General features: G+C 41.7%; 1 protein-coding gene across 16 annotated transcripts in view; it reads left to right on the plus strand.

Annotated features, from left to right (window-relative positions):
- Positions 1-13,827, plus strand: part of SYNE2 (spectrin repeat containing nuclear envelope protein 2) — a 374,252-nt gene that overhangs the window by 273,714 nt on the left and 86,711 nt on the right. For all 16 annotated transcript variants that reach the window (XM_037984103.2, XM_037984105.2, XM_037984100.2 and 13 more), the window contains 8 exons: positions 674-826; positions 946-1,155; positions 2,799-2,900; positions 4,134-4,253; positions 4,398-4,598; positions 6,623-6,796; positions 8,419-8,550; positions 12,622-12,818. In XM_037984103.2, the coding sequence (XP_037840031.2) occupies positions 674-826; positions 946-1,155; positions 2,799-2,900; positions 4,134-4,253; positions 4,398-4,598; positions 6,623-6,796; positions 8,419-8,550; positions 12,622-12,818 (1,289 nt within the window). The remainder of the gene's footprint in view (positions 1-673; positions 827-945; positions 1,156-2,798; positions 2,901-4,133; positions 4,254-4,397; positions 4,599-6,622; positions 6,797-8,418; positions 8,551-12,621; positions 12,819-13,827) is intronic.

Here is a 13,827-nt window from a genome sequence, read left to right on the forward strand (position 1 = left end):
CTAAACTACTTCTAACTGTTCAAGAATTCAGGGTAGCTGTGGGTAAAGTAAAAGACGTGACCCCAGCAGCTTATGCTAAAACAGATCTGTGGCTCCCAGACTCACCAGGCCCAATGCACGACACTGGGGACGTGCTTGGAGTCATACACCTAAGCCTTGATTCTCACAGTTGGCTCATAAATGACACTTCTCCCTCCTCTGCAGGCTGCTCCTGTCTTTAAGACACTGTACCCACTCTTTGTAATCAACCGCTTCAGCCTTCTCTTTTTTGACTTCTTTTCCTTCTCCAGGCTATACTTGATTTCTTAACCGCTTTCTCCTACATTGGAATGTGGAGGGTGGGAAACAGTGGTAAAGGAGACAGTGTAATTTATCTGGGACCACACTTTCACCTGGATCGCCCTGCTAAGAGATCCTTCATCTTATGACTTTTTAATCCCATTCAGTACTCAAATAACTACCTAACGTTGAGCTTCTTAAACTCGTTTTTCTCCGAGTTTAACATCGTGGGTTTATTTATTTGTTCTGCTACCTAGTTCACAAAGTGTTTGAAGCAACTTATTACAAAAGAAGCATAACATAAATCGTAAACTATAATGGAAACTAGGCAAAATATAGGTCTAGGAAGGCAAAGGTATCCTGATTTTCTTTTTCTTTTTTCCTCTTGATTCAGGAAAATATGACAGAAGAAGCATATATCCATTTGGATAAAAAATTGTTTGAACTATTCCTGACCCTCAGTCAGTGCCTCAGCAGTGTGGAGGAGATGCTGGAGATGCCCAGGCTTTACAGGGAGGATGGTTCTGGCCAGCAGGTGCACTGCGAGGTAGGGCACTTCTCACAAACCCATGTGTTTGGCCATTACAGCAGCCCCGTGAGTTAAGCCTGAGTGGAAGCCTCTTGAGGTCAGAGCTCATTCATTGTCTTCCTTCCTCTCCACTTCAGACACTCGCTCTTGAGTTGAAGAAACTTTATTTAGCACTGAGTGACAAGAAGGGTGATCTTTTGAAAGCCATGACTTGGCCTGGCAAGAACACCAACTTGCTCCTTGAATGTTTTGACAACCTTCAAGTCTGCCTGGAGCACACTCAGGCTGCAGCTGTCTATAGAAGCAAGTGCCTGAAAGCTGGCCTCGATTACAACTGCAGTTACCAGGTATGATTCCGAGCACACAGCCTATTTTAGCACTGTTTTAAGTTACAGCATGGACCCCCTAATGCCTATTAATTACTATCCCTGGTGACATTTGTTAATAAGAATTACCAAGGGAAATGATGAGACTCTTCTGTTTGTTGCTCATGGTTGGAGATCATTTGAAAGTGAAGCCCTGACCAGGTGCAGTGGCTCATGCCTGTAATCCTAGCACTTAGGGAGAGACCGAGGCAGGCAGATCACCTGAGGTCCGGAGATTGAGACCATCCTGGCCAACATGGTGAAACCCCGTCTCTACTAAAAATACAAAAATTAGCCAGGCATAGTGGTGTGTGCCTGTAATCCCAGATACTTGGGAGACTGAGGCAGGAGAATTGCTTGAACCTGGGAGGCGGAGGTTGCAGTGAGCTGAGATCACACCACTGCACCCAGCCTGGGCAGCAGAGCGAGACTCCATCTCAAGAAAACAGAAAGTGAAGCCCTTTTTGAAGTCTTGGCTGAGCGCAGTAACTCATGCCTGTAATCCCAGCACTTAGGAGGCCTAGGTAGGTGGATTGCTTGAGCCCAGGAGTTCGAGACCAGCCTCAACATCATAGATCCCATCTCAAAAAAAGTAAAAAGTTAAAAAAAAGATAAAAATAGAGTCTTGAGTATGAATTTGTTGGGATGAACTAACATAATGTTTAATTTCTTGTATTACATTTAGCCATTTAACAATTAAAATGGGGGGGTGGCATTTGTATTTGTTTTTCTAGGCTAGAGGGAGCCATTAACGCTTTTGAGGTAAGGAATGACAATCCGTGTATGTTTCAGGTAGATTCCTCCAGCAGTTGTCTAAAGTGAATTGGAGAGGGAGAGACTCCAGGCAGGTAGAAGAGTTAGGAAGCTACTAAAATTATCTAATGAAAAAGAAATGAAACCCAGTACTATTTATAATGAGGCTTGCCCATAAAAATCAAGCCTGTGTCTGACCAAGCTTCTAGAATCCAAGTAAAACAGACGCAAGAAAAGAAGAACAGGTTAAACAGCACCCTGGGAGTGTAGTCTGCCAAATCCAGCCTGTGGGAAACTGTACTGAACAAATGACCCATTTTTTCACACACACACATTCAAGAAACAAAAAAGAAAGGTGGTCGAGGATTCTGCAGATTAAGAGAGATCTAAGATGTACTTATCCATCATGACATATGGACCTTATTTGGATCCTCATTGAAATAAAAAGAAAAATTATAGTCGATTAAGAATATGTGAATCCTGTCTGGGTAGTTAAATCATACTAAGGAATTATTATTGATGGCAGGGGAGGAGTATATTGGAGTATTTTTAAAGAGAAGGATCTTTATCTTTTAGAAATATATACTGAAACATATACTGATGAAATGACTTGAGACCTGGGATTTGCTTCAAAATAGCCTGAAGGAAAGGAGATTAGGTACAGTTGAGAGCTGGAGGGAGGATGTAGAGGGAAGAAGGTCAGCCATGAATCAATAATTGTTGAAGTTTAATGATGATACAATGGGGATTTCTCTATTTTTGTATTTGTTTGAAATTTCGAATGTCACAAAAATTATAAAAACCAACTAAATATACAAAAAGATAATGAAGGCCTAAATGAGATTGCTCAGTTTCCTGCATTTATCTTACAGAATGAAATAAAGAGATTATATGATCAGCTCATTAAGAGTAAGACATCTTTACAACAGTCTTTGAATGAAATCAGTGGCCAGAGTGTTGCTGAACAGCTTCAGGTAATCAAGTCAACATAATCCAGACTGACTGAACTTTGAACCACAGAGCTTTGCGTTTAAGCCGTGCTTCTGAACTACTTTCCTTTGTGAGCAGCAGCAAGGCTTAAGTACATAAATAAAAAAGTGAAAACTATTTATGTTGACCTTTTAAAAACATCTCTTAATTTTCTGAAGCACGATGTATTAAAACAACGGGAGACCATTTTCACTTATCAACCATGACAAAATGTGTATGTCCACTGTTGGTAAGGATATTGGAAAATGAGACCCTCATCCTCTTGCCAGGGGAGTCCTGGGGATCCTTTGTCTGTATATCAGAATTTTAAACATAAATACTCTCTCTTCCAGCAATCATTTGACTTCATTTATTTAGCAAATATTAATTGAGGATCCACTATGTTCAGGCACTGTTTGAGGTGCTGAACTTGTACTCCTCCTAAGGATATAAGATAAGTGCATAGAGATAAATATTTTGGCCAGGTGTGATGGCTCACGCCTATAATCCCAGCACCTTGGGAGTCTGAGGCAGGTGGATCACTTGAGGCCAGGAGTTCGAGACCAGCGTGGCCAACATGGTGAGCCCTGTCTCTATTAAAAATACAAAAATTAGCCAGGTGCAGTGGCACACAACTGTAGTCCCAGCTACTCAGGAGGCTGAGGCGTGATCATTGCTTGAGCCTGGGAGGCAAAGGTTGCAGTGAACTGAACTGAGATTGTGCCACTGCACTCCAGCTTGGGTGACAGAGCCAGACCTTTGTCTCTAAACAAATAAATAAATAAATAAGTCATAAATATTTAAGGATGGACCCGGCAGCTCTGCTTGAGTTAAAAACTGTAAATAACCTAAAAGTCCATTGAGAGCTGGCTGATACAAAAGCAGGGTACACCCTTAACAATAGCATGCTGTGTGTCTGTTTCAAAGGAGCTAGATATGTGTATACTGATGTGAAGAGATGCTGAAGAGCTGGTGAGTGAGGAATGCTAACCACAGGACAGAGTGCTGTGGTGCAGTTCATTGAGTTTAAGGATATGCGCGTATACCCCTACTGGTATGGAGCATGTTAGGAACTGGGAACCTCTGGGAAGATTGTTAAGGAGAGGTGAGGGAGCAGGAACTGGGATTTTCGTTTTTCCCTTCATCCCTTTCTGTACTGTTTAATTCTTTTTAGATGACTATGTGTGCTTCTCTGACGTATTGAAGGGTTTTCTTTTCTTGTATTGTCTCTCACTTAGAAAGCAGATAGATATACAGTGGAGCTGGAGAACGCTGAGAGCCGAGTGGTCAAACTACGAGATGAAGGGGAGAGGCTTCATTTACCTTACGTTTTACTCCAGGAGGTTTACAAATTAGAGGTATGCCTGAGCAGAAAACATTGACTCAGCACTGTGATTGTGAGGAGTCAGATTCTTTTCTTTCACCAACAGAGTAGATTTGTCTTTCAGTTATTGCCCCGTTTGGATGAAAATGTATTTGTGCACCCGCTCTTCTCTTTTCAGGATGTACTTGACAGTATGTGGGGAATGCTAAGAGCCAGGTACACAGAACTCAGCAGCCCTTTCATCACTGAGAGCCAGCAAGATGCTTTGTTGCAAGGCATGGTAGAACTGGTGAAGATTGGGAAGGAAAAGCTTGCTCATGACCACTTAAAACAAACCAAAAGTAAAGTGGCGTTACAGGCTCAAATAGAAAATCACAAGGTGAGACAGACACGTGGGTCGGATGTCCCCTTCATAGACTAAAATCTTAAGGTATTTCTGAATGTGAACAGAAAGGATCCATTTTTCTTCTTTGTTGAAATTTAAGCTATTCATCCTTCTAATAAACATCTATTAGAATGCCTAATGTGTACCAGGCTTCCTGGTACATGCTGGGAATTTGGGCTATGAGTAAAAACAGACACAGTTCCTTATATTCATGGAGCTTTCACCTGATTGAGAAGATAGACATTTATCAACAAGTCTTCAAACAAATTAAATTGAGGATCCATTCTATGAGAGCATTTAATAGCAGAAGGTGACTTAGGAAAGTTAGAAAAGGCTTTCCTGGCCTTGCACGGTGGCTTATGCCTGTAATCCCAGAACTTTGGGAGGCCAAGGTGGGTGGATCACCTGAGGTCAGGAGTTCAAGACCAGCCTGGCCAAAATGGTCAAACCCCGTCTCTACCAAAAATACAAAAATTAGCTGGGCATGGTGGCAGGTGCCTGTAATCCCAGCTACTCAGGAGGCTGAGGCAGAAGAATCACTTGAACTCAGGAGGCAGAGGTTGCAGTGAGCTGAGATCACGCCCCTGCACTGCAACCTGGGTGACACAGCAAAAAAAAAAAAAAAAAGAAGAAGAAGAAGAAAAGACTTTACTAAGAACTAGAATCAAAAGGAAGGTGTATTATTATGTAGTATAAGACTATAATAAATCCTTTCATTTTTAAAATTCATTTCATTAAACAAAAACCTCTTGATCACTAGCTAAAGATAAAGAGTAATCTAGGTGCTGATAATTAAAAATGTGTAAGACAGTTCCTACCTGAGGTAAGCTTACGGTCTAGCATTTGGAAGGTAGAGCTTAGTCTAAGAAAAGATGAAAGGTAAATATTGTATGAAGGATGGAGGGGAAGAGGAGAAAATAATATTGATTATCTACAGTGTGTCAGGCCCCTTGCTAGATGCTTTTGTAAACATCTCTATGTATATGTCATTTTCAAGGCTTAAGAGAAGGGATTCACATAATACGGAGGGGTCCCTACAGACAACTGGAGGAGGCAGTAAATGGAGAAGAACCAGGTGAAATAAAGCCTTCCTCTTGAAAGGTTCTTGAAGTTCAAATACAAATACAGGAAGCTTTATGTCCAGGATTCCTATAAATCAGCAAATCCCCTTTATTTAGTCATTTTCTTGAGTGGAAGTTAAAGTCAGCGTTAAGGCGTCCTGTCTTTTGAATATGCGGGCTGCTTGAGTTTGCACGTCTGTTCATCCAACTTGTCTTGAAATTCATCAGCCACAGTGGCATCTGTTTTTTGGTTTTTTTGTCTGTTTGTTTTTGTTTTTTTAAGAGACAGGGTCTCACTCTGTTTTCCAGGCTGGAGTGCAGTGGTGTAATCATAGCTCATTGTAGCCTCGAAATCCTGGTCTCAAACAATCCTCTCACCTCAGCCTCTTGAGTAGCTGGGACTATAGATGTGTGCCACCACACCTAGCTGGCATCTATCTTTTTGTAGCATTTAGACTCAAAACAACTGATTTAGAAAGCTCTATCTGGAAATTGAAATTGACAAAAATGTTTGCCATTTAACATGGATTATTTAGTGGAAAATAACACTTAAGGATAATACTTCTTTATAATTCATTGAAGTCCCACTAGTGTTCAAAGACTAAGAGATTTTTTTTTTTGAGAGGGAGTCTCGCTCTGTCGCCCAGGCTGGAGTGCAGTGGCAGTGGCACGATCTCAGCTCATTGCAACCTCTGCCTCCTGGGTTCAAATGATTCTCCTGCCTCAGTCTCTCAAATGACTGGGATGACGGGCATTCACCACCATGCCCAGCTAATTTTTGTATTATTGGTAGAGATGGGGTTTCGCCGTGCTGGCCAGGCTGGTCAATTTGACTCTACATGGATGTCCTGGGATTTTGGATTTAAAACAAAAATAACTGGATATAAAGTTGAAGTAACTGGTTTTTAAGATTTTCACAATTTCAAAATAAATATTAAAACTTTCTCCACCTCATAGGTTTTTTTCCAGAAGCTTGTTGCTGACATGTTGTTGATCCAAGCATACTCTGCCAAAGTATTTCCTTCTTTATTGCAAAAGAGAGAGACATTTTGGGCAGAACAAATAACAGAAGTTAAAATACTAGAAGAAAAGTCACGCCAACGTGGTATGAAGCTACAGAGTTTGTTGCAGGTATTTGGGTTATGTAAACGTTGTACTGAAGCTGGGAATTCCTGATTTTCCATCACCACCCCAGGTGTTGAGAAGAAGTATCTAGTTATCATTAAGCTATAGTTAAATGGAAGCCTGACAGTGAGGAATGTGGAATGTGGACCCCTGCTCAGGTTCTGAGGCCACTCCCTGAAGGAAAGGTTGGCTGGGATTTCTCGTACATAGATTTGGGATGGTACTGCATCTCTCTGCCTTTTAGGTTCATGTATGAATAAGCAAAACGATAAGCACTTTGAGACCTTGAATGAGATCATTTGGGTGAAACAGTTACTGGTTTAGAAACTGTACTTCTTCAAGAGAACAGGCCCAGATGTTCTAAAATGGGTAATGACAATCTTGTCTAAATTCAAAGAAAAAAAACAAGCATGCATAAAGCTCCTTCTCAGTTTTGAGGCATTCCCCTCACAGCCTTTCATAGCCAATGTTAGTACTTAAAGGAAATAAAGAAAAAAGGAAGGAGGCTGGGTGTGGTGGCTCACGCCTGTAATCCCAGCACTTTGGGAGGCCGAGGGGGGTGGATCGCGAGGTCAGGAGATTGAGACCATCCTAGCTAACACGGTGAAACCCTGTCTCTACTAAAAATACAAAAAATTAGCTGGGCTAAAAATTAGCAACCCACTCAGGAGGCTGAGGGAGGAGAATGGCGTGAACCCGGAAGGCGGAGCTGGCAATGAGCCGAGATGTGCCACTGCACTCCAGCCTGGGTGACAGAATGAGACTCCATCTCAAAAAAAAAAAAAAGGAAGGAAATGTTTAACTTGATAATATAATATGGTGTTATTTTTTGCTAACAAAATTTATTTTCTAGTTAGTGTGTCAAGTTGATATTTCTAATATGTCATGGTATTTTTTAAAAAAGACTCCATGGACCCAGTGAGTGTTCTATAAAAGCTAAGTGAGCCACTATGTGAATAGATATGGAAATGAGTGAGATGGTTATTTTTCTAACAGATGATGTTTGGAGTCAGTAACTCAGCTCTGTGGTGTGTTGGGATCCTAGGGGTGGATGTCTGTGAAAACGGGACAAGCTGAAAGATGACAAGACTAGAGCTAAGGCAGTTGTCCTCTCCTGATGAAGTATAAGCCTGTACTCCTCAAAGATACCCTGAGCAGACCTATGCTTCAAGTGGCATGGGGGTTTGATGGGCGTGGTCTTGGGCGTGGAGAGCAAGAGCAGCCTAATAAGAGCTTCTGTTGAATAAAGGTCTAAAATTTAGCTCTTTCCCTTTCCTAGTAAGAGAAAGGGTCTCTTGTGGCTCTGAGGTCTCTACAGAGTTGCTAAGAGTATCACTTTAACTTCATTGTATTACTCCTTTAGTCATGTTACCCAGTTTGACAAGACAAGCATAAAACACTAAATGCCAACTGAGATTCTTTTTAAACCTTGTCCTCAAAGGCAGTGGAATTCTTTTCCATTCGATGTTGAGTGCTTACCAGAGTGGGTTACGTCTCTGACACACCTGGAATCTGTGCTTTAATTTTGTATGGTCTTGATGTTCATTTTTGTTTGGTGATGAATTGTGTTGTTATCTGGAACCAATCTAGTAAAGGCTTCCATTGATTTTATGTCCTTGATTCTCTAGAAATGGGAAGAATTTGATGAAAACTATGCATCTCTTGAAAAGGACCTGGAAATTCTTATATCTACATTGCCCTCTGTGAGTTTGGTGGAAGAGACAGAGGAAAGATTAGTGGAAAGGATTTCGTTTTACCAGGTATTTTTCTTCCATTTAAGTTATCAAAGGCATGTCCATAGCACTTTGTGTTTTACATTTGTTTTGACTAAGTGGCTTGATTTTGAAGGTTTGAATTGAAACAAAACGTTCATCATACAGCTCACTGTTGAATGTATTCAGGGAGACTGCAGATTTGAATGTGAGCTCCTCAGCATAAACACAAGTCTGGCGTGGGGGAGAGGACCTTGTTTGAGTTGTGGCTCCATCACTTATCACCTCTGTGACCTTGCTGTCCCTAAGCCTCAGTTTTTTAATCTGTGGAACGTAGATAATCGAGCCAATTCCACCTGTCTCTGGAAGTGAATGCCAGTGAGCTACTAGTATGGAAATGAGCTGAAGAATGGAAATAACTTTGTCAGCCTTCGGCCTCTAAACATATATTTAGTTTTATTCCTACAGTGAAGTCCTGAGTAGATGCAGCCCACAAGACAGACAATAATCTTACCTGCCACCAGCATTATAAAAACATCCCAGGCCGGGTGCAGTGGTGCACACCTGTAATTCCAGCACTTTGGGAGGCCGAGGCAGGTGGATTGCCTGAGCTCAGGAGTTTGAGACCAGCCTGGGCAAAATGGTGAAATGCTATCTCTATTGAAATACAAAAATAATAATAAATAAATAAAAATAAAAATAAATTGGCCGGGTGCGGTGGTGCACACCTGTAATTCCAGCACTTTGGGAGGCCGAGGCAGGTGGATTGCCTGAGCTCAGGAGTTTGAGACCAGCCTGGGCAAAATGGTGAAATGCTATCTCTACTGAAATACAAAAATAATAATAAATAAATAAAAATAAAAATAAATTAGCTGGGTGTGGCGGTGTGTACCTGTAATCCCAGTTTCTTGGGAGGCTGAGGTAGGAGAATTGCTTAAGCCCAGGAGGTGGAGGTTGCAGTGAGCCAAGATCACGCCATTGCACTCCAACCTGGGCGACAGAGCGAGACTCCATCTCAAAACAAACCAAAAAAAACCCTCAAATGTTTAAACTTTTTGTGTGTAACTTTTTGTATTATTGTCATCAGTCTCTGTGTCTCTAATTTGGTGCCAAAGAAAAGATAAAACCTTAAAATGGTTTTCAAGTGGCATTGAGAACATGACTAACAAGATAAAAAACAGGTTTTAAGTCTTCTCACCAGGAACTTAAAATTCCTAGTTTTAACTTTAGACTATATGCCGTCAGAATCTGAGTTGTACGGCCAGAGGCAGTTATCAAATATCAACTTTAAAACTTCAAAAGCACATTTATCGCCTGAATGAACTAGGTGGAAGATGAAAGCAGGAAATACTTCCAGGGCTCTCTCTTCCGTGGAGATATTTTAGCCTCTATAAGGAACATTTTCCAGAGGCTGGGACACTGTATTTATACTCCCTAGATGTCTGGAAGGCTACAGTTGGTCTCATTGCCACCTTATTAATCATATTGAACCTAACTCTAAGGTAAATCTGGGTCCTCTGGGGTGGGTGGGAGTGGGGGTGATGGGAGTACTGTTTAGCTCTTTGTTAGTCTAGGGATACCGAAGGTAGCGTGTAAACAGCTGGAAGAATGCCGTTGAGAACACTATTTTAAGGCTTATTATTTTAAGCAACAGTCTAATATTAGCCAAAGTAATATGAGTGTGATTGTTTTCTCCAAAAGTAACCATAAATATTAAAAAGAAAAAAATTGTTCTAAGATTTTAAATAAATTTGCCAGACTAAAGAAGACGTATCTCATAAAGCCCATCTCACATATGGACTTCATAGGCCGTTCTCAGTACAGAGTCAAGGAAAGGTTTGTGTGAGTCTGAAAGATGTCGTCATCTTGATCAGCCGTCGTCTGTGGGGCGTGGAACCTAGGGGTCAGTTGTGTGGCCTTTGAAGTCGAACAAACCTGTGTTCAAATGCTGGTTCAGCCTAGTTACTCGTGCACAGACTGTCTCCATGCATATAATCGGTAAATTAGGCTGGGCGTGGTGGCTCACGCCTGTAATCCTAGCACATTAGGAGGCCGAGGTGGGCAGATAACCTGAGGTCAGGAGACCAGCCTGGCCAATACGGTAAAACCCCATCTCTACTAAAACTACAAGAATTAGCTGGGCGTGGTGGCACGTGCCTATAATCCCAGCTACTTAGGAGGCTTAGGCAGGAGAATCGCTGGAACCTGGGAGGCGGAGGCTGCATTGAGCTGAGATCGCGCCACTGCACTCCAGCCTGGGTGACAGAGCGAGACTTCATCTCAAAAAAAAAAAAAGGGGAGGGTGAATTAAGACTTTTCAGAGATGTTTTAAAGATGAAGAATCTAGCATTTCACTTAGAAAATTAAACTGATTTTTCTTTTCTTTTATTACAGATGTTTGATATTTCATTCTAGCCCACACAGGCTCAGACACGGGGAGGGGATTACAAATGGGAGTGGTGGAAAGGGCCACGGAAGTGGAATTTTTTTGGCAATTTCTTAAAAGGCTTAACTTAATTTGAAAATAGCAAACCTTCTGTTTTGATAATTTATTTTTTAAGATTAAACAAGTGTCAGGATAAATGGCATTAGATGAATCCAGCTGTGTTAGGTAATTACCTTTAGACAGACTTCAGATAATTTCATTTTTCTTTCCATGGAGTTGGATTAATGATATGCTATTTTAATTTATTTTTCTAAAATTTTCTTCCTTTCTGTCTACTGAATCTTTATATTCCTTAGAAGACTCTGGAAATGAATTTTCTGCCTAGTATTTGCATTTCATGGATAATAGAGAAATACTATTTTATTTATCCTCTTCTTATGTAAGTCACCATCTGAAGTGCTTCCGGGGGCAGAATAGAAATAAGGAACACCTGGTGGCTCTGCAATCAGAGGGGTGGTGGGGACTGAGCTGAGGGAAAAAGGGAGTAGGCTTTCCTAGAGCTGGCAGCTGCTGCTCAGTTACGGCCACCCTTTGCCACATGAGATGCAGACCAACAATTGCTGGGTCTTCCAGCTTTCCCAGAGACACTGGCAATCCTGATTATTATGTAAGATTTCCTGGTTTTTCTTTCTTTTCTTTTTTTTTTTTTTTTTTTTTTTTTTTTTTTGAGACAGAGTCTCACAGTGTCGCCCAGGCTGGAGTACAGTGGCACGATCTCGGCTCACTGCAAACTCCACCTCCCGGGTTCACACCATTCTCCTGCCTCAGCCTCTGAGTAGCTGGAACTACAGGCACCTACCACCACGCCCAGCTAATTTTTTGTATTTTTGGTGGAGACGGGGTTTCACTGTGTTAGCCAGGATGGTCTCAATCTCCTGACCTCGTGATCTGCCCCCCTCAGCCTCCCAAAGTGCTGAGATTACAAGTGTGAGCCATCACACCTGGCCTAGATTTCCTGATTTTTCAAACTGATCTTAAGGTCACACAAAACCTGTCTGTGAGCCCAGTGTGGCCTAAAGAGTGCTAGCTTGGTTTTTGTTTGTATGTAGTAAGTCTATAAAGTTGATTTGGTTTATTTTTTGGGTTTTTTTTTTTTTTTTTTTTTTTTGAGACAGTCTCGCTCTGTCGCTCAGGCTGGAGTGCAGTGGCACAATCTCAGCTCACCACAGCCTCCACCTCCTGGGTTCCAGCAATTCTCCTGCCTCAGCCTCCTGACTAGCTGGGATTACAGGTGCAGGCCACCAAGTCCTGCCTCAGCCTCCCAAGTAACTGGGATTACAGGCATGTGCCACCACGCCTAGCTAATTTTTTGTATTTTTAGTAGAGAGGAGGTTTCACCATGTTGGTCAGGCTGGTCTCGAACTGCTGACCTCAGATGGTCCACCCACCTCAGCCTCCCAAAGTGCTGGGGTTACAGGCGTGAGCTAGTGCGCCCAGCCAGTAAGTCTACAGAGTTGAATCTGTGCTCTAGAAATGCAAGATTGGACACCTATCATGAAAGGTGACCAATAAACCATTAATCATGCATCTAGTCAGACTATAGTCTTGAAGGTTGGGAAAGTGTTACTGTTTCATCAGTAGACACAAATGTCAGTTTTAAATGCAGTATTTGTGAATAGCTTGGCAGACTTTATTTTCTAAATAATTCATTCTATGACTTTACTTTTTATTAGCAAATAAAAAGAAACATTGGTGGAAAACACGCCCGGCTTTACCAAACTTTGAACGAAGGCAAACAGTTGGTGGCGTCTGTGAGCTGTCCTGAATTAGAGGGCCAGATCGCAAAACTGGAAGAGCAGTGGTTGTCCCTGAACAAGAAAATTGACCATGAGCTCCACAGGCTGCAAGCACTTCTCAAGCATCTGCTCAGGTCTGCCTTTTTGGGGGTGGACTGGCTTCACATTGTTTTGTGGAGAAAGACCTCAGGGATTCTGTAGTCAACTAAATTTTACCTGCAACCCGCCTTATGCTGTTTTCTCTTGGGCAGTCTAAAGCAGTTGGGGCCCTCTTCTGGGCTAAACACGATGTAGAATCTCTGATGGTTTGCCAGACACAGCATAACATGTAGTCAGTTTGCTGTGATCATTTTTTCTTTTCTTTTTTGTTTTTAAGGAGGCAGGGTCTTGCCCTGTCACCCAGGCTGGAGTGCATAGAGTGCAGTAGCACAATCATAGCTCACTGCAACCTTGAACCCCTGGGCTCAAGCGATCCTCCTGCCTCAGCCTCCCAAGTTGGTGTGACTACAGGCATAGGCCACCATGCCTGGCTAATTTTATAAACTTTTTTATAGAGATGGAGTCTCACGTTGTTGCCCAGGGTGCTCTCAAGCTCCTGGCCTCAAGCAATCCTCCTGCCTCAGCTTTCCAAAGTGCTAGGATTACAAGTGTAAGCCACTGCACCCAGCTAGTTTACACATTTCTATAGAAGCTAGGAATTATGTTATAAAATATATATAGATTACCTTTATACCACAATATTGCTCTTTCCTACCCCCTTCCAAAAGTTTTAAAATTAAAAAAATTAAATGATTTTAGCTAACAATACTTTGAAATAGCCTCACAACAAAGGAGAATTTGTTGTGCTTAGTTGGTATAATCTTGAACCATGTGAGGAAGGAGGAGAACATGGAACATTTAAACCTCATTCTCATCCCTGCCTCTTAACCTAAGGCAGTTTAAAAGTTACAAGAAGGGCAGAATTTTGTTTGAATATTTTCACTACCTCGGGCAAATATGTTGGGTGTTCAGCCAACAGCAGTTTGTTGTTATACAGCTTATACAAATGCTGTGTGTGTGTGTGTGTGTGTGTGTGACCCTATCTGTTAAAATGTGTGATTCTATTACATTCAAAATATTAAAAAGAAAAAAATTGTTATAAGA

Source organism: Chlorocebus sabaeus, chromosome 24 (assembly GCF_047675955.1).
Source record: "Chlorocebus sabaeus isolate Y175 chromosome 24, mChlSab1.0.hap1, whole genome shotgun sequence".
Lineage (NCBI taxonomy): Eukaryota > Metazoa > Chordata > Mammalia > Primates > Cercopithecidae > Chlorocebus > Chlorocebus sabaeus.